This window comes from Geotrypetes seraphini, chromosome 2 (assembly GCF_902459505.1).
Source record: "Geotrypetes seraphini chromosome 2, aGeoSer1.1, whole genome shotgun sequence".
NCBI classification, from domain to species: domain Eukaryota; kingdom Metazoa; phylum Chordata; class Amphibia; order Gymnophiona; family Dermophiidae; genus Geotrypetes; species Geotrypetes seraphini.
Window position 1 is genome coordinate 509,047,324 of NC_047085.1, and position 25,442 is coordinate 509,072,765.

The window sequence follows — 25,442 nt, forward strand, 5'->3', positions numbered from 1 at the left end:
TAACAATTTGGCCTTGATGTTGACTGGGGCAGCTTTCATAACATTTGGAGGACAGCTGCCAAGTCTGCAGTATGAATTAACATACTTGTTATAGAACTTACGAAAGGTTTGCCAGTCAATAGTTGTAAATTTGTTCCAACTCAAATCTACTCTGGGAACCTCTGCACCCTGAAGGATAGGGAAACACCAATGATGATTAATAGGATCAGCTAAAGTAAACCTCAATTTTTGTATTTTGGTATTGAAAAAAAATCAGCCAAACTATTAGCAGATAAAATAGATTCTTCAACGGAAACAGTACAGTAAAGGGAAATTAGCCCTTTAGACTGGCACAGCTCAGGATTTTTGGATTTATTTTTTTTACAGAACAGATTCCATGGCTCTCAAAGTTGGAGGGCTTTCCAACCAGGGGGCCAGGCTGCCAGTTGAGGCACCTCTAGAAAAATATGGGGAGGTGGAAGAAGGTGGGTGGAGGAACGCAGCATGAGACCCCATCGAGTTTGACATCCACGAGGTCAGAAAGATCACAAAACAGGACCTGTCCAAGGTCTGTTCGGCAAAAGGGGAACCAGGAGTCCAAAAACAAAGTTCCAACAGTTCTAAGAGGGGAGACGAATTAGCCTTACCACCTGCTACTGGAGACTGAGGAAGACTGGATTCTTAGGGGGGAAGCTATACTGATATACATTTGATCTCAGTCTCCATCTGCTGGTAGCAGTGAGGTACAATACCCATCCGTAAAGGAATTATACTGGTCTACCAGGCGATACAGAAGTAGGCAATTACAGGCCAGTAAGTCTGACTTCTGGGGTAAGCAAATTAATGGAAACACTTCTAAAACAGAGGATGGCCCACGCTTCTTTGGGACATATGCTTTGGACATGTCCCCGCATTCTACAGTTTTGGCCTGGTCTTGGACATTATACAACATCTCTCTGGGGAAGGCGATAGTGTCCTACGCCAAGAGCACTCTTCGGATATTATACTATCGCAACGCCAATATCAAAAGGATGACAGCTTTTGTGACTAGAGTGTTGATCATGGGCAAAAAAGCGATATAGGCCAACTGGCTGTCCCAGGACCCACCATCATATAGCCAATGGAGATCCTTGATGATCGTTCACGCCTCTTTGGAGCGGAGACAGGTTGGGGATCTTGACCAAGGCCCAGGTTGTCGCTTTTGTCAGATTTGGGAACCACTTCTGGATGGACCTTACTCCACTTGCTCGCGGTAGATTACACAACTTATGAGGTTAAACACATGCTACCTGAGTTGTTGTTGGACTTTACTCCTAGACGTGGGGGGGGGGGGAGGTAGGGTGGGAGAGGATTGGTTTGTGCACATATGAAAGAATTTGGTTCATGTTTGTTACTGCTTTACCTGCACTTTCTTGCAACTTTAATAAAAAATATTTCAACATAAACGTTTTAGAAATAAACTAAACAGTTTTGTTTTTTAAATAGGGATGATAAGCCTTGAAAAAACCTTCTGTGGGTGAAACATGTTGGCTCCTATTTCCCTCAAAAGAAGACCATAATTAAAAGCTAAGTACCCTTGAAATATGCTAGAAGGGTTGTTGAATAAAAATTTAAAAATAAAGTTTGTGAGTAAAAATTGATAATGGCTCCAGTGAGGAGGTAGTACATAAAGCCTAGGGCTGTGAAAGCTTTTGAGCCCAGGTGGTACTTCTGAGGAGCTAGGGATTATACATTAGAGGTGAGGAGTTTGAGGTATATATTGAGCTTGATATATATCTTGGTGAGAGTTCAATTGGTGATCCTCACAAGAACATTTATATATAAAAATTGAGTGCCGTTTGGATAAATACTTATGGATACTAGCATTTTATAGATGCTGTTCCATCTACTTGGAACAGCCTGTTTAAGGCCTAGAAAATGACACTTGGACACAGTCTGTGCCCGTCCCACTCAGCTTTGAACCCAATAGTACTAATGTCAGACTGCAAATTAGAGAAAGAAAGTTTAAGGGAGAAGACCTTAAGGCTTCAATATCAACTATAGCTGGGTGGGATTTAATTCCTTTTCTGGAAGATTTAACCATCATTTAAATTTAGTCACAGACACTTGCACCATCTTTTCGTTGGCGCAGTTCCCAGGTGTAAATGCTATTTTATAAACCATTCCTAACTCTAAGCTTATAGAATAACTCATTTTTCAGTGCCAATTTTCTGGGTGCTATATATAGAATGTAGCTCTCAGCAAGTCTATATGGTTTGTCTCCCGTGTGGATCATCTGGTGAATTTTTAGCTCTAAAAGACAAGTGAATGTTTTCTTACACTCAGTACATGTAAATGGTTTTTCTCCTGTATGGATCCTCTGGTGATTTTTAAACATGAAAGCAAAGTAAAGCTTTTATTACACTTGGAACATGTAAATGGTTGTACCCGTGTGGAACATTTGATGAATTTTTAGATATGAAAAGCTCAGTGAAGCTTTAAATACACTCGGTACATGTAAATGGTTTTTCTCCCATGTGACTCATTTGATGACGTTTTAAATGTGAAAGCCGACTGAAGCTTTTATTACACTCAGTACATGTAAATGGTTTGTTTCCCGTGTGAATCATTTGATGATAGTTTAGCACTGAAAGCCAAGTGAAGCTTTTATTACACTCACTCAGTACATGTAAATAGTTTTTTTCCTGTGTGAATCATTTGATGAAGTTTTAGCTCTGAAAGACGACTGAAGCTTTTATTACACTTAGTACATGTAAATGATTTGTCTCCCGTGTGAATAATTTCATGATGTTTTAGATATGAAAGCAGAATGAAACTTTTATTACAGTCGGTACATGTAAATGATTTGTTTCTCATGTGAATCATTTGATGACGTTTTAGACTGGAAAACCATGTGAAGCTTTTATTACACTCGGTACATGTAAATGGTTTTTCTCCTGTATGGATCCTGTGGTGAAGTTTTAGCTCTGAAAGCCAAGTGAAGCTTTTATTACACTCAGTACACGTAAATAGTTTTTCTCCTGTATGGATCCTCTGGTGTCTTTTTAGCTCTGAAAGCCTAGTGAAGCTTTTATTACACTCAGTACACGTAAATGGTTTCTCTCTTGTATGGATCCTCTGGTGTCTTTTTAGCTTTGAAAGCTGAATGAAGCTTTTATTACACTCAGTACACGTAAATGGTTTCTCTCCTGTATGGATCCTCTGGTGTATTTTTAGCTCTGAAAGCCGAGTGAAGCTTTTATTACACTCAGTACACGTAAATAGTTTTTCTCCTGTATGGATCCTCTGGTGTATTTTTAGCTCTGAAAGCCGAATGAAGCTTTTATTACACTCTGTACACGTAAATGGTTTCTCTCCTGTATGGATCCTGTGGTGAAATTTTAGTTCTGAAAGCCGAGTGAAGCTTTTATTACACTCGGTACAAGTAAATGGTTTGTTTCCCATGTGAATCATTTGATGACGTTTTAGCTCTGAAAGCTGAGTGAAGCTTTTATTACACTCAGTACATGTAAATAGTTTGTTTTCCATGTGAATCGTTTGATGACGATTTAGATGTGAAAGCTGAGTGAAGCTTTTATTACACTCAGGACATGTAAATGGTTTGTTTCCCGTGTGAATCATTTGATGACGTTTTAGATATGAAAGCTGAGTGAAGCTTTTATTACACTCAGTACATGTAAATAGTTTGTTTCCCATGTGAATCGTTTGATGACGTTTTAGATTTGAAAGGTGAGTGAAGGTTTTATTACACTCAGGACATATAAATGGTTTGTTTCCTATGTGAATCGTTTGATGACGATTTAGATGTGAAAGCCAAGTGAAGCTTTTATTACACTCAGTACATGTATATGGTTTGTCTCCAGTATGGATCCTCTGGTGAATTTTTAGTTCTGAAAGCCAAACGAAGCTTTTATTACACTCAGTACATGCATGTGGTTTGTCTTCCATGTGGATAATCTGGTGTCTTTTTAAGCCTGAAACATGAGTGAAACTTTTATTACACTCAGGACATGTAAATGGTTTGACTGCTGTGTGGGTTTGTTGGTGAATTTTTAGAGTTGAAAGCCGAGTGAACCTTTTATTACATTCAGTACATGTAAATGGTTTGTTTCCCATGTGAATCATTTGATGACGTTTTAGATGTGAAAGCCAACTGAAGCTTTTATTACATTCAGTACATGTAAACGGTTTGTTTCCTGTGTGAATCATTTGATGACGTTTTAGATGTGAAATCTGAGTGAAGCTTTTATTACACTCAGGACATGTAAATGGTTTGACTGCTGTGTGGGTTTGTTGGTGAATTTCTAGAGTTGAAAGTTGAGTGAAGTTTTTATTACACACAGTGAATTTATATGGTTTCTCATTTTTATGATTGCTTTTGTACCTTTGAAGTTCTGAAAACAAGGGAAAGCTCCTCTTATACTTAATACATGTAAATTCTTTGTGGTGTGTTTTTCCTTTTCTCTTACCATGGTGGACTTCAGAAGTCACTTTATCACTACTATTAATTTGGAAGGGTCTCCCTGTTAGGTGTCCATCCCTTGAGTCTCCTGTACGATCTTCATGCTCCTTTGATTCCTGCTTACAATTCTTTGTGTTAATCCTCTCAATTCCCAAGGAAATATTCTCACAGACGTTTCCCGATTGTCTTTGGACTTGTTCTATTTCTACAGGATCTTCTCCTTGCTTCTTTTCTCTCTTCTGATGATCTGTTGGATATAAACAGAAGGTATTAATAGAAGAAGACAGTGGTGGTTCTTAAGAGGAGGACTAGTTATCTTACACTGGGATTTTCTATGTGTGGATTCAAATGGAACTTTCTTAATTGAAAACTATTTGCTGAAGTGTTCTTCTAAAAACACTGCAGGTTTCTGAAATGACAAAATGTTTACTGGAAATGGCATGGGTAGAAACTAATCAATCCGCCCAAAATCCTTTTTCTGCCTAATTTTGGTTTATTCCAAAATTCTATGGCCGAAACGGAACTTGCATTTTCAATGGAGGCCAACATTTATGCTTTGTCCTGCTCCATCCGTTTTTCTCCCCTCTGAATAGAAGCAGCTGCCACTCCCTTGTTTCTGCAGATGCCCCCCTTGGGGCTATTTTACAATCCCTGGTGGTCTAGGGTTGTAGTCAAGGCAGGAGTGATTCCGCAGTCACTCCTACCCATGCTGGCTATGATCTCAAATGGCTGCCCAACCTCTGGCACCAATATGAGACAGCATACGAGATCATGACAGCCATTTTGAGAGTTGAGCTGACAAGGCCAAAATTACTGGGGCTCAATCCTGCTCCTTCACAAAAATCACTAGATCCCACGTATTGTAATGTGGTCCTGTGGGGAGGGAGGGGGAGGGGAAGAGAGGGTTACTCTTTGCATTCTCTTTTGGTGTTTATGTAATGGGATTGCAAGTAATGCATTTATGGTCTGATATGGTAGTATACAGTATATGATGAATAGAGTTACATGAGAACATAAGAATGGCCTTAATGGGTCAAACCCATGGTCCATCAAGCCCAGTAGCCTGTTCTCATGGTGGCCAATCCAAGTCACAAGTACTAGGCCAAAACCCAAGGAATAGCAATAATCCCTGCTACCGATACAAGGCAGCAGTGGCTTCCCCCGTATCTTTCTCAATAATAGACTTACCACATCCTCTGGCAACGCGTTCCAGAGCTTAACTATTCTCTGAGTGAAAAAAAATTTCCTCCAATTGGTTTTAAAAAGTATTTCCCTGTAACTTCATCGAGTGTCCCCTATTCTTTGTAATTTTTGACAGAGTAAAAAATCGATCCACTTGTAACCAAAGCAGCGCTTTCCTCACGACTCTCCACATATCAGTTATTCCTCGTATCTACCACCATAGGACTTGAAGACAACTATCTTGTCGAAACGCAGGCCATGTTGGGTCCTACGCTTTCAGCCGACTAGGTCCTTTAGGTTTTTATGTGGATTATTTTATTTTCATGTGGATTGCTTAATTGCACCTTAGGAACTTTGAAATTTTCAATAAAGTCCATCTCGGGAACATCATCACTCCAAAGTGTTTTTTTGGTTTCTCCTGGACTCTTCTTTGTGGATTCCATAGGGTCAATTCTCTCTAGTTTTGTTTTAACACCCCCCCCCCCCTCAACAGCAGAAAAGTACTATAGAATCAAAGGCTACATTCACTAAGCAAACCGATCGTTTATCGCTCGGTTTGCGCTCTCTTTCCAACTCTGGCTCGATTCAGACCTTCCTCCAGACCCCGTCCACACCCTATCCGATCTGTGTATGCAAATGAGTAAAAAGGCATGTAAATTTCTTAACGCATCGATTCATGAAACCATTTCGTCCAAACCGACTGGCCTTTCCGTTCCAAAAAGTTACGACTGCTGAGGACCAGTCGTTTATATCCTCACCCACTATTTCTGCCTAGCAACTGATGCGTGCATGTTAAGAACCCCATTAAAAATATATATCAACCCCTCAAAAAATCCAAAATATATCTAAACTTTAAAATACATATAAACTTTCATGTATATAATTGTTAGAAATGTTTTTATAATTTTTTAGAATGCGCATGGCGAGAAAATCGCGGATTAAAACCCCTTGCTCTTCTTGCACATTGTACATTTCAAATATCTATGCCAAATACTAAAAAAATACAAAATCAAAAATAACTTTTAAGGGCCAGCTATCCCTCCCCTTCCTTCCAGCTAGATTGTCGCATGCATGTGACATCATGGTGTCGCTAGTGGTTGCTATGTGCTTCACGGCAGATAGAGCCACACAGCCTCCTGGGATTCGTAGGCTGTATATAACGGCGCGTGATCCCAGCGCATTCAACAGCTGTTAACTGTTGTGCCTTCTAACAACTTAACAGTACTTTTCCTTATATTGCCTTTTTCGTGACAACCATGCTTTGCGGTAGGCGCATTCGGAGCCTGCTAATGACGTCCGCGATTAAACCATGCCCCATTTCTACGCAGTGAAGTCCTAAAGAGCTAGCGCATGCGTTATGTGCTTTAAAACCAACAAGGAGACAGTGCGCACGCATGTCGATCAATGTTTCAGCACTAATAACAGCGTCTTAACGGTTGGACCATTTGCATGGACAAGCTTTACTGAATCGATCTGTTACAATGACTCGGAAATGGATAGGACACGAATCGGATAGATTTCGGGCCTTTAGTGAATCCTGCCCAAAGTCCTTTCATCCATCTAAATAGCCAGTTTCTGAGCAATAACATTCCAGGTATGTAGTGATTGCCAAAGCCCATGCCAGCGTTGGAAGTCCAAACGACTCTTCTGGATAACCGATAATTAGCCTCATATAAACAATCTGATTCCATGGGCAAATACCTAAATATTTAATACCCTTGGACGCCAATTTAAAAGGAAACCGACCCTGGAGATCAAGAACCTGGGTCTCCCCTAAAGTAAGATTCATCATTTCAGTCTTATCTAAATTGATCTTAAAACCAGATGCGCTCCCATAATCCTCAAAAATTTGTAACAGGTGCTCCACTGTACGTTCGGGATCCACCATATACAAAAGGTTATCATCCGCAAAGAGAGCTACACGATGTTCAATACCATCTACCAAAATCCCCTTCAACTGAGGGTGATTCCGGATCAAGAGTGCCAACGGTTCTATGGACAAAGCAAAGAGCAATGGGGAAAGCGGGCGGCCCTGCCGAGAACCGCGCGCTCTAGAAAACAAATCTGTATATGTCTGATTAATCCTAAGACACGCCCGGGGCTCATGATAGAGCGCGCGGACCCACTTACAAAATGTCCTCCCCAATCCCACCTTCCCCATAACCGCCCACAAGAATTCCCACGACACCCGATCAAAAGCTTTCTCAGCGTCTACCGCCATCAAGACCGCTGGATCCCATCCCCGCCGCACTTGCCACATCAAATGCAGAGTTCGTTGGATGTTATCGCACACCTGCCGCAGTTGTATAAAGCCAGATTGATCCATATGAATCAAACTGGGGAGCAACTTACCCAAACATATAGCGAGCAATTTCACAATGATTTTAGCATCCACATTCAAAAGGGAAATAGGCCTATAGGAACTGCAACTTAACAGGTCCCTCCCTGGTTTCAAAAGAATCGCAATACCTGCCTCCCCCCATGGTGCCTAATAAGAGACCCCCCCTGCCTTGACCCCATTCACTATATGTACCAACAGTGGGGCCACCTGTGCTCCAAATTTCTTATAAAAACAGCTCGTATACCCGTCTAACCCCGGTGATTTGCCAGGCTTAGCAGCCCTGATTACACCCAAAACTTCCCCCAATGTGACCGGCTCATTGAGCTGCGCTCGGTCATCAGAGGACAGCTCAGGTAAACAAACCCTATCCAAAAAGCTATGTACACCTTTTTCCCGGCCCCATCAGCGCTGTACAGGTGACAGTAATATTCCAAAAAAGAGTTACCAATACCCTTATCCGTAACCTGCACCGTCCTACCACTATCTCGAATTGCTGTAATAGAGATCTTGCCTGCTTTATTTTAATGTAGCGTGCCAATTGTGCACTACAGATAGGACTGAAAGCGCTCACATACGTGATTGTATTCTTCCATTTGGAGCTGTGATAGATCACCCCGTACCTGACGTAACCGTGCCAGCGTCTGAGGGTCCGGAGATCGCTTATGCAACAATTCTAAAGAAAGCAAGTGTTCACGTAAGCATAGCTGAGTCTGAGTTTGCTGCTACTTAAATCGAGCTCCCCACTTAATGAAACACCCCGCAAGACAGATTTCAAGGCATCCCAAAGAATCCCATCAGACACACCCCCTGTATCATTAAACTCCAAATAGGTAGCTATACTTTGAAGGATCTCCGCTTCCACATTGAGTAACAAATCATTAAGTCTCTAGTATCGGGTACCTCCCCACACCACCACCCCTGCACACTCCACCGTCACCGGTGCATGGTCCGAAACCTGAATGCCCCCAATCTCAGCCTGCTTTATCTTTCCCCATTGATTCCTATGAACCCAGAGCCCATCTATCCTGGTATAAGTTTGTTGAGCATTAGAGTAATGGGTATAATTACGCTGGGTCCCATGCGCCAACAGTCCACCAACCTCAAAGCGTGCATGAATACCCGAAAAGGTCGAGTATTCCCCCGAGAAGAACCTCTACCTCCCTTGGAATGATCCAATCGCCCATCTGGGATCACATTAAAATCAACACCCCCAGAAACACCACCCCCTGAATGAACGGTAATAGCTCATCCTGTAACGTACAATAAAACGCTACCTGATCAACATTAGGTCCATATATATTCACAATCGTCACCCTCTGCCCCTGTAGAGTCCCTCTCAACGCTAGACATCTCCCATGAGGATCCCTATATACCTGGTCAATGACCAAGCCCAAACCCCATTTCACCAAAATCGCAATCCCACCCTTTTTTTTGGTGGAATCCTGTCCCCATTACGAGCAGACATTCAATTGGCTTCAAACTTTGTATCTCTCTAGGCACTAGAAAAGGTGTTAATGTCTTTCTGTATGTAGCCATTGTGTTGGCTCAGAAGTTTACATTAAAATACTGGAGAGAGCCACAGCTACCCTCACTTACACTTTGGAGAAATGATGAAATGGGAATGGCTGGATGCAAAAAAAGGGATCTTCCAGGGTGTGGAGGACATTGCAACAAATCAGGTTGCCAGTATGGGACAAACTTCCACATAGAGCCCACAGCTATTTGTTAAATTTCTGACTGAGCACAGATGGGGGGTTGGGGGATGCAACTGTCTTCTTTCAGTTTCCTGTACTAGAAGTAGGGGTCACCGTGAAGGAACAACACAGGTGATCCTAGTTTTGTTAGTTGGTTGCTAAAGGGGAAATAGCATCACTTGTAGAATACACAGTTTGTAGCCTTTAATGTGGGTTTTGTGGGAGAGGTTTGCAGCATGTAATGTCAGTGTTCTCCCTAGGGCCTTTTAGCCGGGCGCTCCGCCCGGCTAATTTAGATGACCGCCCAGCTGTCATCTATCTTGAATCCTGCTGCTGCTGTCGCTGCTCAACATTTAAAAAAACAAACAAACAAAAAAAAACCCTCCTCTCACCAGCTTGGAGATCGCTTGTAGCGAACTCATGCTTCGGGGCTCTAAAGTGTGCATGCCGGCTTCCCTTCTCTTCCCTCCGAAACCGGAAGTTACGTTCCGGGGGGAAGGAGAGAGAGAAGAGAAGGGAAGCTGGCACACATTATGTACTGCTGTTTTTTAAGCAAAAGTACAATATTCAATATCCGCTTTTTTATTGTGGTTGGTTTTGAATAAGTTTCTTTTCATAATAAATGTAAATGCCAGTAATCAAACATCAAGAACTCTACCTAAAAAAAGACACTATTACAAACAGTAGACCGGCTCGAAAACAGACTAGGATATACTGGGACGCCATAGATTTCCAAATTCTTCACACTATATAACAAGAAAAGAAATTGTTCCCTTCAGCAGAATATGCCCCGGGAACAAACAAATCGCCATAATTCCTGTTCACCTAAACTTCAAGCTTCTTAGCAACACGCAACCGCAATTACTTCCAGTGTAAAGAAAAGAGGTGACAACCGAAAGGAAGCTAAAAGGCGTTTGGATCAGAGCTGGTTCTTTGTCGTATGAGTAATGCAGATAGTGGGAGTTAGGATCCGGGTTTTAACTTAATTAAGATGTGTTTAGATCAGAAAAATGGAAGTCTTTTAGGAAACAGCATTAATTGCGGAGATAGTAGAGGTTGCTTTTAGGGCCAGTGAGCAGTTAACCAAGGTCTCTTCTGAGGGGCAATAAAGACCACCAACAGTTAAAGCAAAGCATGAGCATCTCGATAGCCAAAGAATCATCAATATATTATTTTACTTGCAGTGGGTGTTTTCAACTACCCCATTTATCTAAGTAAATAACTTTTGGAAAATACTTTAATTATACATGCAGCATTATATACCATAGATATATAGCATGATTTAATATTCAAAAGTATTTTGTCCAATTAGCAGTGCTGGCATTAGTGGGATTGAAACAAGGCACTTGCATGGGCACCCATGCTAGAAGGGGCCATAAGCCTTCCTACAACTGGGCCTCTGTATGGAAATATGATGGCAGATAAAGGCCAAATGGCCCATCCACTGTAACCATTATCTCTTCCTCTCTGAGATCCCATGTGCCTATCCCACACTTTTTTGAATTCAGACAAAGTCTCTTATTTCCATCACCTCTTCTGGGAAACTGTTCTTTGCATCTACCACCCTGAGGTGACATTGCATATTTTAAAGTCATCTGCCTTGACTAACCTGACCATTTTTTTTTCATCAAAAGGGGACGTCTATTAATTGTCAGTCCCGCCCCCAATCCTGCCCTTGCTCCGCCCCAATCCCACCCTAACCCCGTCCCCAGTTTCTTTCATTCATTTTTCATGTACACATAATATCTTATTAATTCATAATGGCCTCATTCCCATGTCCTTAGTGCCCCCAGTGTGCCTCCTTCCTATGTCTTTAGTGCCCCTAGCAGGGGTAGGGAACTCCGGTCCTCGAGAGCCGTATTCAAGTTGGGTTTTCAGGATTTCCCCAATGAATATGCATGAGATCTATTTGCATGCACTGCTTTCAATGCATATTCATTGGGGAAATCCTGAAAACCCGACTTGAATACAGCTCTCGAGGACCGGAGTTCCCTACCCCTAGCCTAGTGCCTCCTTCCTATGTCCTTAGTGCCCCAAGTGCCTCCGTCCTGTGTCCTTAGTGCCTCCTTCCTATGTCCTTATGTGGGTTGGGACAATGGGACGGTCGGTCCAAAAATGGGACTGTCCTCGGGACGTATGGTCACCTTATGCATGAATGATTGACTCAGCATTGACAAGAGGGGGGACTTTTTTTTTAAGCCATCAAGTCTGCATCCCCCTGCCCCGACACCTCAAAATTACTTTGTCATCTAGTAGACTCCCCTATTGTTGCCACGAAAACAAAAAATTCCTTTCTTCAGTCGTTCCACATCTACAAACAGATTATATTCAAGCAAACAATGGATCCAAGATTTCTGCCCCCCCCCCAAAAAAAAAATTCTGACTTAGGTTGAAGTTGAATATGGAAGGAATTCTGAACAAAAGTTGGTCTTTGCAGGTTGTGGATAAGAGCGGATTAAAGGGTAGGCCCAGGAGGCAGGTGCCTAGGGCCGGCGTTAGTGGGGGAGCAAACAGCAACAGATCCGGGGGGTGGGGGCAGCAGTCCAAACTTTTTTGCTATACTCCTAAATTGGTGCCCTGGCATGGCAGCTGCCCTGGAGCTTTCCCTCTGCCGTGATGTGTCCTATGGGAAACGGGAAGTTGCGGCAGAGGGAAAACTCCGGGGCAGCTGCCGTGTCGGGGCCTCTCTGAAAAGGCCACTTTTGGCTGCGGGAGAGAAGTGATCTCTTGCCTGGCCTCCTCCCCCCTACTCTTCAGCTTTCCCCTTTCTCGGCTGTATTAGCAGGCAGGTGGGAGCAAGGAGAGCAGCTGCCCCCGGCACTCTGTTTTGGGCCCTTATGGTCGTCTACTTTTTCTCTGCTTCCCCGATGTGGCAGGAACAAAAGCTGCCTTCTTGATGTCGGAGAGGAAATTCCGGCCCAACCATGCAGCGATTGGCTGGCCCGGAATGTCCTCTCCGACGTCAAAATTGGCATCAGGAAGAAGGCAAGAAGCAGCGGTGGACCGGGCTTTGAATTGGTGCGGCAGGGAGGGAAAGCAATCACCCGTCCCGGTGTCCCCACGCACCGCTTCGGGACGCTGTCCCTGAAAACAGGACATTTCGGTGTCCCGAAGCAGTGGGTTGGGACAACGGGACACTCGGTCTGAAAACGGGACTGTCCCGTTGAAAACGGGACGTATGGTCATCTTAGCCTTGACCTCTTAAAAAAAAAATGAATACAAATGATAATTACCATTTTCTCTGCGTACAGTGTGCTTTGTGTTTTTAAAAATTTTATTGTTTATAGATCATTTTGACTTGGCCATTTTAAAAAGTAACTCGCAAAAAAGTGTGGGCACCCCTGCTGTACTGTCTTGAAGAAAGATTTGGCCTCTGAAAGCTAACTGAAAAATGGATTAGTCCAATAAAATGGTATTTTCTTATTTCTCATTATTTGTTTTATTTCTATTTGTTAATTTGTAAAGTGGCGATTGTTATGTAGCAGTTTTTTTCAAATTTACATCTACTGTCTTTATATTTTGCACAGTATTAGAGGAAGTGTCACTGTTTCTGTGGTGTTGCATTGTATGCAGAGTCTGGTTTCTTGGTTCAGTATAACTTTTGTCTACACAGTTCTATTTTTAGTTTGTGTTATTCTATATTGGGCGAGGGTGTATCTGTCTGTGTGTATGAAAGGACATGGCTTTCTGTTAGCAATGACTGTACAGGATCAATTGACTAAGCAGGACCTGGCTTGTTTAGTTTTACATTGCGTGTGTTGGTATTCTAGTGCTCACTGCAGTGTTTAAAATGCTGCCTTTTCCAAGGTTCACCCTTGTTGTGTGACTCATGGATTACTACTAAAAATATCTTTTTTATATAGAGAAGGGGGTTGTTAAAAAAATGATCAGCACTGGCTGTCATATATGCTAGGTATGCCACTGGATTTAATGACCCTATTCTAACTTTACTGTTGACGTAGGTGTTGCTCCCCCCACCCACCCACCCCCACACACACTATAAAGAATTAAATTAAAATTGTATTAACATCAAGCAGCTTTCAAATGACATTATAAGCAAATAAAAATAAAATATTTTTAATACATTGCTAATTATTTCCTGCATCTTTACCTAAGCTGTTTTGCCCTAGCTCTCACTTTGCTCTACAGCAAAATAAAAAATTAGCAGATAAAGATCAATCACACAGGACTCCTTCAAGGCTCAGTAACACCTCTCCATAAATTATATGGAAGAGGTCTGGAAGTGGGAATCCCATCTATTTCATATCCTCAGTGAGACCTCAGAAAGGAACCTAATGATCAAAACATTATTAGAGGTGCTATAGAGCCATTTCTTGTATGACTGGATGAGCTATATTTATTTCTTTTTTTTTAGTTGTTTAAATTCATGAAGAAATAAATGGCTAGATTGAACCTAATGACTTCATTAACGCATTTCCCTTTGAAATAGGGGCAAATATCTAATTATTCCCTTCTATAATTGGATACTTCTTAAATGTAGTAAAAATATCCTGGCACAAGTGTCAAACCTTAAAAAAGGAAGTCATATTGAGTATTGGAAAATAATAATTAATAAAAATAGTACACATTTAGGGCTCCTTTTACTAAGCTGCGATAGTGGTTTTAGCATGCGCTTAGCGCGTGCAGAATTGCTGTGCGCGCTAGACGCTAATGCCAGCATTGAGCTGGTATTAGTTTTCCTGCGTAGCGCGAGGGTTTGCGCACACTAAAAACGCTAGCGCACCTTAGTATAAGAGGGGGTTAATTTTGCCCACCACCAATTTCCCCATCCCTCTCCACCTGGCTACTTTTTCATGCCACCCAGCTGGAAAAAATTTCTGAAGAGAACACTGTAATGTAATATGTGATTTATGGATTGAATAAATAAAACATAAAGATATTTCCAAATAAAACAAATATTTGCCCCATATAAAAATATCTGAATATCTCTCGCGCGCTCAGATAAAGAAGAGTCAAGTTTGGAAATTAAAGTTACAACTCCCCCCTTCATCTCAGCAGTTTTACCCCATCCCTCTTATTACTGCACTCACCTGAGCAGCTGCTTCTCCCAGGTTCTCTTTCCTCTGATCCTGGCTCTTCCCTACGTTCAATGTGGGATATAATATCAGGAGTGACGGAAGGAGAGCCTATTCCTGGGGAAAGAAAACTGTATTAGGTCTCCCAAAAGTATATATTGTTGGATTTCCAGCCCAAAGAATTTCACCAACTTCAAAAAAACAAAAATACTCAAACCCTCAATTAGTGGAACAGTTTTAGACCCTGCAAATCTCAGTAAAATCACATAAATCTTCTTTACTCATCATCTTGATAGTGTTGGATATTGAGATCAGGCTTATTTCAATATGTGTGAACTTCCTTATCCTTTATATAACAAGCAGGTCTCCATCTAATCCAAAACATCTGGAATAAGATGAAACAAACACCCAGATAATGTTCAGACCGATATGAACACAAAGAGCGAGCAGGAAGAGAAAATTAACTTCGTATGTCCCAGAAAACTCTTTTCTGCAGTAAAAATCAGCCGTTTCAGAGATTACCTTAAACCAAAGCATAAGGATTTCTTTTCAATTCTAATTCTGGGTATTTCTTGATAGTTTTGCAACCCATATCCTATCCCCAATATCACTGATGGCGTTCATTTGTGGTGCAGAGAGAAGGTCTGCTAAAGGGAAGAAAAACTCCATGGGAATATCTTACCTGCTGGCTTTATTTATATCCCATCAAACAAAAAACAGACTGGATAAGAAGAATTAAACTAGAACTGTTTTTTCGTACTCTCAGATATCCTTCTTTTCAAAGTTTTTAACTAGCACTTTATTTGGTTTATCTTTTTAGAATGTTGACCCCTGATGAAGCCAATTGAAGGCGAAACGGGTCCCCGTAGGGAATAGAGGCTCTACTCTTAAGCCTCTGGGCATAAGCAGCAACACTATAAACTTCACTAAGATAAGTGCATTATACCTACATATTTATTTATTTATTTAATAAGCACATGGTGGCAGTATTTAAAAGTACTCGATGATTGATATTCAATTCCACTAACAACAGGGTATTGAGATCTTTAATGATCAATCCCGTGGATATCTGAGAGTACGAAAAAACAGTTCTAGTTTAATTCTTCTTATCCAGTCTGTTTTTTGTTTGATTTGTTATCTTTTGGACTTGGACCATTGAAGTAGTTCAGTAGTATACTTTTTCAAAATGGCTTCTGAGGGATGGAAATCAGGATTCAGTTTCACCTCAGAGAGAGTGGGTAAACTTATCGATGTATCCACATTGTTCGACTTACCTACATCTATAGATTCACAATCCCCTGCTTGGCTTGATGTGAATAAACTCTTTAAAAATATCATTAGCATGGAGGTTAACAGTGATATGCTAATTGAATACTGCAAAAAAGAACGCATTCCAAGAGGATTAAGAATTTTGAAAGCTCCCCAAATTTTTAAATCCGATTCAGTGTTTTTGGATACCTGGAACAAGATACTAAATAAATGCGCTTTAGATCTGATGTTACTCATCATAGAGAATAGTACTAAAGAAATTAACAACAATAAAAGTGAACTGGATAAAAATTTAGTTTCCTTAAAATCTACCAACACAGAACAAGAGTTTGAGAATAATTTCAAAAAACTCAATGAAGAAATGGAGACATTTAGAGAAAATCTTAAGAAAGGCAAACTACGGAAATTCAAAAGAGATGAGTATGATTACCAAAATCATAAGGTATACCCATGGATGTCCAATACGGATCAGGATGCAAATCTTAAATCAGGAGGAGCAAGCACAGATATTTCATCTTTCTCTTCATCTTCTAGCGGAGACAATTCTCGTTTTTTAAGCAGAGGACAAGGAATGAAAACAAGAGGCAGGACAAGACGAAGAGGATCACAAAGACAGAGACCAAATACTCGGTCCCAGACATCACGCAATCAGTGGTAGTTAACATCTCAAAAAGATCTTTATCACCCATAGAGGTAACTGTTCTTTCTAAGGGATTATCTTTCATACCTACAACCTCATTTAATGAAGTACAATTTAACATAGATTTAGAAAAGTTTATAAGAAAATTACATCTTAAATTGTACTTTCAAGAAGCGATATCAACATATGATCGCACCATTAAATCACCTAAAAGTACATGGAGTCCTCCTACACCGTTGGACCCCATTTTACATTCTTTCAAACAATGCATCATAAAGGACGTTAACAGTTGGAAAGAAATTAATCAACACACATACAGTTATAATAATTTAAATAAAGAAGAAAGGAAAGTTTTGAATATACTTTCTAAAGATCGTTCCATCATTATAACTAAAGCAGACAAAGGAGGGGCTGTAGTTGTCCAAGATAGTCATCAATATCACGAAGAAATTAAAAAACAACTACAAGATTCTAAAGTATATGAACCTTTGACTTTCAATCCAACGAAAAGATTACAACGAAAGATACAGCAAGTCACCAATGAGGGACTATTACAAGGATTCATTACCCAAAAAGATTATCGATATTTGAACCCTCTGAATCCTCTAGTACCAACTTTCTATACTGTACCTAAAATACACAAAGATGCACAAAATCCCCCAGGGCGTCCTATAATGTCCTCAAAGGGTTCACTGTTAGAGCCACTTTCTACGTTTGTAGATGAATTCCTTAAACCGGAAGTTATAAAAACGGCCTCATATATTAAAGACTCGAGAGACATTATGTCAAAACTAGAATCAATTGATGCAGACAGCTTTCCTTTTGTATTAGTTACCCTTGATGTGGTTTCACTGTACACATCTATTCCACAATTGGAAGCCCTCAGTGTTGTGAAGGATGTATTAAATAGAAGAACTAGACCACATACTATTCCAACCAATTTTATCTTGAATTTGGCACAGATTGCAATGAATGAAAATTTCTTTTTATATAATAAAAAATTCTATCAACAAAAATCGGGGGTGGCAATGGGAGCAGTCTTTGCTCCGTCAATAGCCAATCTGTATATGTGTGAGTTTGAGAAGATCTGGATACAAAATTCTCCATTTGAAATTTTTATTTCTAAATGGTTCAGATATATAGATGATATTCTATTGTTATGGAAAGGATCAATAGACAGTCTAATTTTATTTCTCCAGTGGTTGAATAACTGTGATGATAATATTAAATTCACGATGAAATATTCCACACAAGGCATTGAGTTTTTGGATTTAAATGTAATACAAACATCAAGAAGTTTTGAATTTGACCTATATGTGAAGCCCACTGATAGAAATACGTTTTTAGATTTTAGTAGCTGTCATCCTTACAAACTGAAAACAAATTTACCTTTTTCACAGCTTCTTCGCATAAAGAGAAATTGTACGAAAAATAGTGATTACACCATACACTCCAAAAAATTTTTAAGAGATTTAACTAAGAGGGGTTATCCGAAGAAAGTCTTGAAACATTCTCAGAAAAGGGCCAAATACACACATAGGGAATGGCTAATGCAAGAACATAAACTAAAACTTGACAATCTAAACGGAGATATAATAGAACATAGCACCGCGCAGCCCCAAGAAGAAAATATGACCTGTGTCATAAAATATTTTAACAAAGCCAGTGATTTGGCTAAAATCTTTAGTAATAATTGGAAGATTGTGCAGTCGCATCAGTATTTTGAAAATACAGAATTAAGAATAGCCTTTTCCAGAGAACGTAATCTCAAAGAGATCTTTACACCTATGAGAGAGATTACTGATAAAGGAGAAACACACAAACTGTTGCCTAAGGGTTTCCATAGATGTGGACATTGCAGTATTTGCGTTTCTACTATCTCGCAAAACTCTTTTATTAATAAAACAGATGGTAAAACGTACCATATTAATGACTTTCTGACCTGTTCTTCTGATTTTGTGATCTACATGATACTGTGTCCCTGTGATAAATTATACATAGGTATGACATCTAGAAGTTTTAGAACGAGAATGATTGAACATAGATCTAATTTGAAACTAAATAAAATGACGGCTCCTTTGGTAGAACATTGCAACACGGCTAACCATAAGTTTGAAGATCTAAAATGTTGTTGCATTGACAAAGAAGAAGGGAAAGAAAGGGGTGGAGATAGAAAGAAACGCCTTGCACAAAGGGAGATTAGATGGATCTATAGATTACAGACTATGACTCCAAAAGGTTTAAACACTACTATAAACTGGAAGGTATTCTATTAAATAGACCTTTTTGGCATTTTAATTAACATTATTCTACACACATTGAGGCATATAGATATGAACAACCAGTCTTTACACGCATGCGCTTACTTCATCTTACTTTACCTCACTTTAATTTATTCATATAAATACAGCGCATGCGTCGGCGTTCACGGAGCTTAATCGCCATTTTGTCTCGTGAACCCGAGCTGTAAACTACAAGTAAGTCAGTATGTCTTCTCTCTTTTAAATTTAAATATTGATATAAAGTACTTAACTTCAATTTTCCTTCCTTCTTTTCAAAGTTTTTAACTAGCACTTTATTTGGTTTATCTTTTTAGAATGTTGACCCCTGATGAAGCCAATTGAAGGCGAAACGGGTCCCCGTAGGGAATAGAGGCTCTACTCTTAAGCCTCTGGGCATAAGCAGCAACACTATAAACTTCACTAAGATAAGTGCATTATACCTACATATTTATTTATTTATTTAATAAGCACATGGTGGCAGTATTTAAAAGTACTCGATGATTGATATTCAATTCCACTAACAACAGGGTATTGAGATCTTTAATGATCAATCCCGTGGATATCTGAGAGTACGAAAAAACAGTTCTAGTTTAATTCTTCTTATCCAGTCTGTTTTTTGTTTGATTTGTTATCTTTTGGACTTGGACCATTGAAGTAGTTCAGTAGTTTATTTATATCCCATCATACCTTTTCAGTTCAAGATGGTATACAGTATAGCAGTGAACAAAGTAGTTACAAGGTACAGGAAGATCTATATGTACAGGGTTGTAGCTTGTACATGAGTATCAGGGATTGGGTGGAGAAAGAGGGGTAGGTAAGTGAGGAGTGATTGGAGAAGTTGGAGAGAAGATAGTCAGGTTCTGAAGGAAGGGAGTTCAAACAAATTTGTTGAATAGGTGAGTTTTCATTGCTTTTCTGAAAGATTGGTATGTCGATGAATTCAGGAGGAAGTTACTTAGGGTGATGTTCCAGATGCCAGCTTGGAAGGATAGTGTCCTATCAAGGAATGTTTTGAATTGACATCCCTTGAGATTAGAGAAAGCGAATAGTAATGGTCTGCAAGAGAGGTGGGATTTGTCCTGTAATTGTCTCAGAAGGTAGGTGGGTGAGGTGCCGAATACTGTCTTGTAACATAGGCACCCGAATTTGAAGCTAATTCTAGCCTCGATTGGTAGCCAATGGAGTCTTTTGAAATATGGGGTGAAGTGGTCTGATGTTTTTAGTCCGAAGCCGTGTTTTGGATCGTTCTCAGTCTTTTAAAGTTTTTTTTGTGGGATCCAAGGTAGATTATGTTGCAGTAATCCAGTGATCTGAGGATTAATGTTTGTACTAGTAGTCTGAATGATGTGGAGTCAAAGTAGGGTTTTAACATGCGTAGTTTCCATAGAAGGTTGAAACATTTTTTGATTAAGATATTGGTGTGGGCTTCCTGTGTTAGTTGTTGGTCAAGGGTGAAACCTAGGAATTTATGGTGGGGTCCTATGGTGGGGTCAATTGGGAAGTTTTTTCCATTAAGGTTGATTGACGAGTCAATGAGTTTCCTTGTTGAGGTGGCCATAAAGAATTTGGTTTTTTCTGGGTTTAGTTTGAGTTAGAAGTTTTTTTCTCCAGAGTGTTACCTGGTCAATGACTGATGAGATGAAGAGTCGGGTTTCTGTTGCCATGGAAGAGATTGGGATGACGATAGTGATGTCATCCACATATATATAGGCTTTGAGGTTCAGTTTTGAAAGCTTTTGGCCTAGGGGGGCCATGTATACGTTGAAAAGGGTGGGAGCGAGAGGGGAGCCTTGGGGAACACCACGGGGATTGGTCCATGATTGTGAGTATAGCATTTTTTAAGGAAGCCTTTGAACCAGTTTAGTACTTGGCCCGAGATACCTAAGGCATCCAGACAGCTCAAGAGTATGTCGTGGTCCACTAGATCAAAGGAGCTGCTCAGGTTGAATTGTAGAATCAGTGCCTGGTTCCCTGAGCTGAGGATGTGTGAAATGTGGTCCACGATGGAGGCTAAGGCAGTTTCGATGCTGTGGTGTGAACAAAATCCTGATAAAGACCCGAATGGTCCATGCAGTCTGCTCAAACATACACTCTAAAATTTAATGCTTTAATTTAAATTATTCTTTTTCTTAGATATTTCTGGGCCACAAACCCAGAGCTCTGCCTGGCATTGTGCATCTATTGGAGTCTCCATCAAGTAATAACATGGGCTTCAGTAGGTTATTTCATTGTCCTCCTCTTTTACTTTTTAATTCAGTACTCTGCTTTTTCAGCAGTCAGTTTAGGCAATAATGTAGCCTTTTGAGTCTCTTTTAGGATTTTTAAATGATAAAAAGCATTTTAGTCTAGATTAGAATATAAGTTGTAAAAGATTTCAATCTCCTGGGCTCTGTTGTAAACAAAGAAGCAGGAAACTACTGTAGCAGGAAGAAATACTCTGCAGTGTAGCATTTGGTGGCTCTTCAATAAAGGCTCTCGACAAAATATTCAAAGGCAAGGAAACAACACTCCAAATGAAGATCAGACTTGTCCACACACTCATTTTCTCAGTGGTCAATTATGGATGTGAAAGCTGGATACTACAAAAACAAGACAGAAAGAAGATTGACTCATTTGAGCTTTGATGCTGGAGAAGGATTTTATGCGTGCTACTACCCCAAAATTGACTGGGTAAATGTAGCATCAGGGCATCCAAGGGAGATAAAATTCCTTGATGAAATTAAGGACTTTTTTATGGAGAAGCTGATTCAGGAACCAACAAGAGGTGAAGCAATTCTAGACCTAGTTGGACCTAGGTGGAGCGCATGAATTGGTGCGGGAGGTAATGGTGCTGGGGCCATCTTAGCAATCAGATTTGATACAATACCTGGAATAAGTTCACACAGGAAATATAATATAACAGCATTTTATTTTAAAAAAAGGAGACTATGATAACATGAACAGAATGGTAAAAAAGAAACTTAAGAGGGGCAGCTGCAAAGGTCAAAAATTTACATCAGGTGTGGATGTTATTCAAAAATACCATCCTGGAAGCCCAGAGTAGATATATTCCATGTATTAAAAAAGGAGGAAGGAAGACCAAACAGCAGCTGGTGTGGTTAATGAGATACATGAAGGAAGCTATTGGAGCTAAAAGAGAATTTTTCAGAAGGATCCTATCCAAGGCAGCTGCTATTTCCTTGGATATTAGTTTCCCAAGATGAGAGTTCCTCTCGAGAATAAGAGAAGATTCTCATCTGCTATTTCAAATAGATTGGACTCAAAAAGATGTGCTACAATAAGAAAATATTTGAGTTTATTTATAACAAGAAAAGTCAAATATAACATTCTTTTGTATCCAGGGAGAGAAGAGCACCCTTTAGCACCTCCTGATCTTCAGCTTTAGAGTTTAAACATTTATATTTCCTCTAACATCATTCTGTGGCAATTAGCATACAATGGCCCAGCCAATCACGTAGCCAATCTTTCGGGGAATAACATGGGAAAGGATGGATCACCTTGGACCACACACCCAGGGGATAGCGCCAAAGCATCCAATTTCTCAAAGTTGATCCACAATCCTGAGAATGCTCCGTACCATATCACCCAGAAATATGAGCATGTCATCTGCGAGGTTTAGAGGATCAATTATTGATATCTGGAACATGTAAGTCTTGACTTAGAGGTGCATTTGCTCAGTAACCCAAGATGTTGTTAACACTGAGAGGGCACGAAGAACATTAACAGAAGTCTCATGCACATTTATATTACGTAGATAGTTATATGTTTCTATTATATCTCCCCCTCTCCCGCTTTCCTCCAAAGTATTCAGATTGAGATCTTTAAGTCTGTCCCCATATGCCTTATCACGAAGATCACATACCATTTTAGTAGCCTTCCTCTGGACCAACTCCATCCTTTTTATATGTTTTTGAAGGTGCGGCCTACAGAATTTTTTAAATATGGACATCAGTCAAGTTGAAAATACCTTTGTTACAAAGGTTTATACAAAAAATACTAATAAGACCACACTTTTGAAATATGACAGCTGCCATCCGAAGAAACTCAAAGAGAGCTTGCAGTTTTCTCAGATGGTAAGGAACAGAAGAAATTGTTCAGAAATTGACGAGTTCAAAATTCAATCGAAAAAACTTTTGTCTAGAGGAGACCCTAATCATGTGATGGAAAGAGCGAGACATCACGCAAAATACATCAATAGAAAACATCTTTTGGATGAACGCAGATCTAATGAGTTTGAGGATAATGTTGAAACATGTTTTTACGATACTGTTCAAAAAGTAATTCTGTGGTACAAATCCATCAGCAGAAACTGGGAAATTGTGAATCTTCACCCAGTTTTTGACAAGAAAAAACTCAGAATATCTTTTTCTCGTAACTCTAATTTAAAAGAAATTATATGCCCTGCAATGATTGAATCAAAGACAACATCTAAGAGCGATATTGTAAAGAGACATTTTAAATGCCATTCATGCAGCTGTCAGATCATGTTGCAGACTAAAGTTTTCGTGAATCCATCTAATAACAAGAGATATGATCGGAATTTTTAAAAAATTTTAGATCCACCTTTATCATTTATATCATTTGCCCCTGTAATTTACTTTACGTGGGCATGACTACGAGAGATCTGAAGACCAGAATGTGTGAACATAAGTCAAACCTGAAGCGGAATCGTAGCTCAGAGGTTATAGTTGAACATTGTGCATTATTTCAACATAAATTTCAGGATCTCTGATGTCTTGCTATTGACCAGGAACCCAAATCTTTAAGCGGAGGGGACAGGGTAAAAAGACTTAAACAGAAAGAACTAAGGTGGATTTACCTTCTGAAAAGCATGCAAAAAAGTCTGTGGAGTGACAATGTTCCTAAATGGATTTTATTTGAAAGAGTCAAGTTCCAAGGTACACCAAAATCATCCACATAAAATAATTTCATCCACATAAAAATAAATTCATCCACATAAAAATAGGTTATCCACATAAAAGCCTTAAAGGACCTAATCCGCTAGGGATACAGGACCCAACACGGTCTGCGTTTTGACAAAAAGTCTTCTTTAGGAGTCCCTGGGGGTCCTATTAAGGTGAATACGTGGGAAACAATAGTATGGTGAACCGGAAGTGAGACACTCTTGCGTTTGCAATAGAAAGGCCATTGTGGATGATTTTGGTGTACCTTAGAACTTGACTCTCAAATAAAGTCCATTTAGGAACATCGTCACTTCACAAAGTTTTTTTGGTTTTCTCTGGATTTTCTTCTCTGTGGATATCTTGGCGTCAATTCCTTTTGTTTTCCGCATGGATTAAATACAGTTATGGATTTGTCAGTTTGTTTCATCGACATAATGGTTCCACTGCCAGACTAGTGAGGGAGTTTTTAAACCAATGAGACACGATCACGTCATTCACTTTACTGCACATGTGTCAGCGTTCATGCTATTATAAGCGCCATTTTTACAACTGCACTTTTGTGTCATAGCGTATGATGTGTTAACGCTAAAAGTACAGCTTTTTTACTTCAATTGTTAGAATTATGACTGCCTAACATTTTTTTTAAATTTTCAGTTGTAGCCTGATTTGTAAACCCAGAGGAAGCCGCTTGTTAGTGGCTCTCATACGAAGAAAGACTGGGCAAACTGCAGCTCTATACCCTGGAGGAGCGCAGAGAACGGGGTGACATGATTGAGACATTTAAGTACGTCACTGGTCGCGTCGAGATGGAAAACGATATATTCTTTCCCAAGGGACCCTCGGTCACAAGGGGGCACCCCCCTCAAACTCAGAGGGGGGAAATTTAGTGGTGACACGAGGAAGTATTTATTCACGGAAAGGGTGGTAGATCACTGGAACAAACTTCCGGTGCAGGTGATCAAGGCCACCAGCGTGCTCGATTTTAAGAATAAATGGGACATCCACGTGGGATCCCTACGAGGGTCAAGTTAAGGAACTAGGTCACTAGCACTCAATGGGGTGGGTCAATAGAGTGGGCAGACTTGATGGGCTGTGGCCCTTTTCTGCCGTCGTCTTTCTATGTTTCTATGTAATGGGTCCCCGTCGGACAGATACTGATTGAGGCTATAGGAGCAGATTCTATGCAGCCGTTTAACGCAAGTTGAAGCAAAAGTTAAGTGCTCACCTTTACAACTATTGATGCTGGTTGTGATTCTATATTTGACAAAATGTTGATTTTTTCATATCGAGTCTTTGCTATATATGTCTAGTACTGAGCTATAGCATTGAGTGTATAGAACCGCTAACATTTTCTATGGTGGAAAATGCACAAGCTGATTGGTGTCAGTAAAAATTTTTTCTAAGAAAAAAATTTCTATCACGTATTAAATAACTTTTGAGTACAGTAGTAATAATTTATTAAATTGACAAAAAAGCAGTTACTTACCGTAACAGGTGTTATCCAGGGACAGCAGGCATATATTCTCACATGTGGGTGACGTCATCTATGGAGCCCCGATGCGGACAGTTTTTCAAGCAAACTTGATTGAAGATTTAAGTTTGCTCTGCTGCACCACGCATGCGTGCCTTAATGCTCCACTAGAGGGCGCATCC

General features: G+C 40.0%; 1 protein-coding gene across 2 annotated transcripts in view; it reads right to left on the reverse strand.

Moving 5' to 3' along the window:
* Positions 1-1,684: 1,684 nt before the first annotated feature.
* LOC117354610 (oocyte zinc finger protein XlCOF6-like) overlaps positions 1,685-25,442 on the reverse strand; it is a 33,941-nt gene continuing 10,183 nt past the window's right edge. The window contains exons 3-5 of one of the 2 annotated variants that reach the window (XM_033932406.1): positions 14,710-14,811; positions 4,449-4,688; positions 1,685-3,953 (exon numbers count right to left, since the gene is read on the reverse strand). In XM_033932406.1, coding sequence (XP_033788297.1) covers positions 2,635-3,953; positions 4,449-4,688; positions 14,710-14,811 — 1,661 coding nt within the window. In that variant the 3' untranslated portion in view covers positions 1,685-2,634. Of the gene's footprint in view, positions 4,689-14,709; positions 14,812-25,442 lie in introns of both variants that reach the window. The other variant, XM_033932405.1, reaches the window with a different exon arrangement.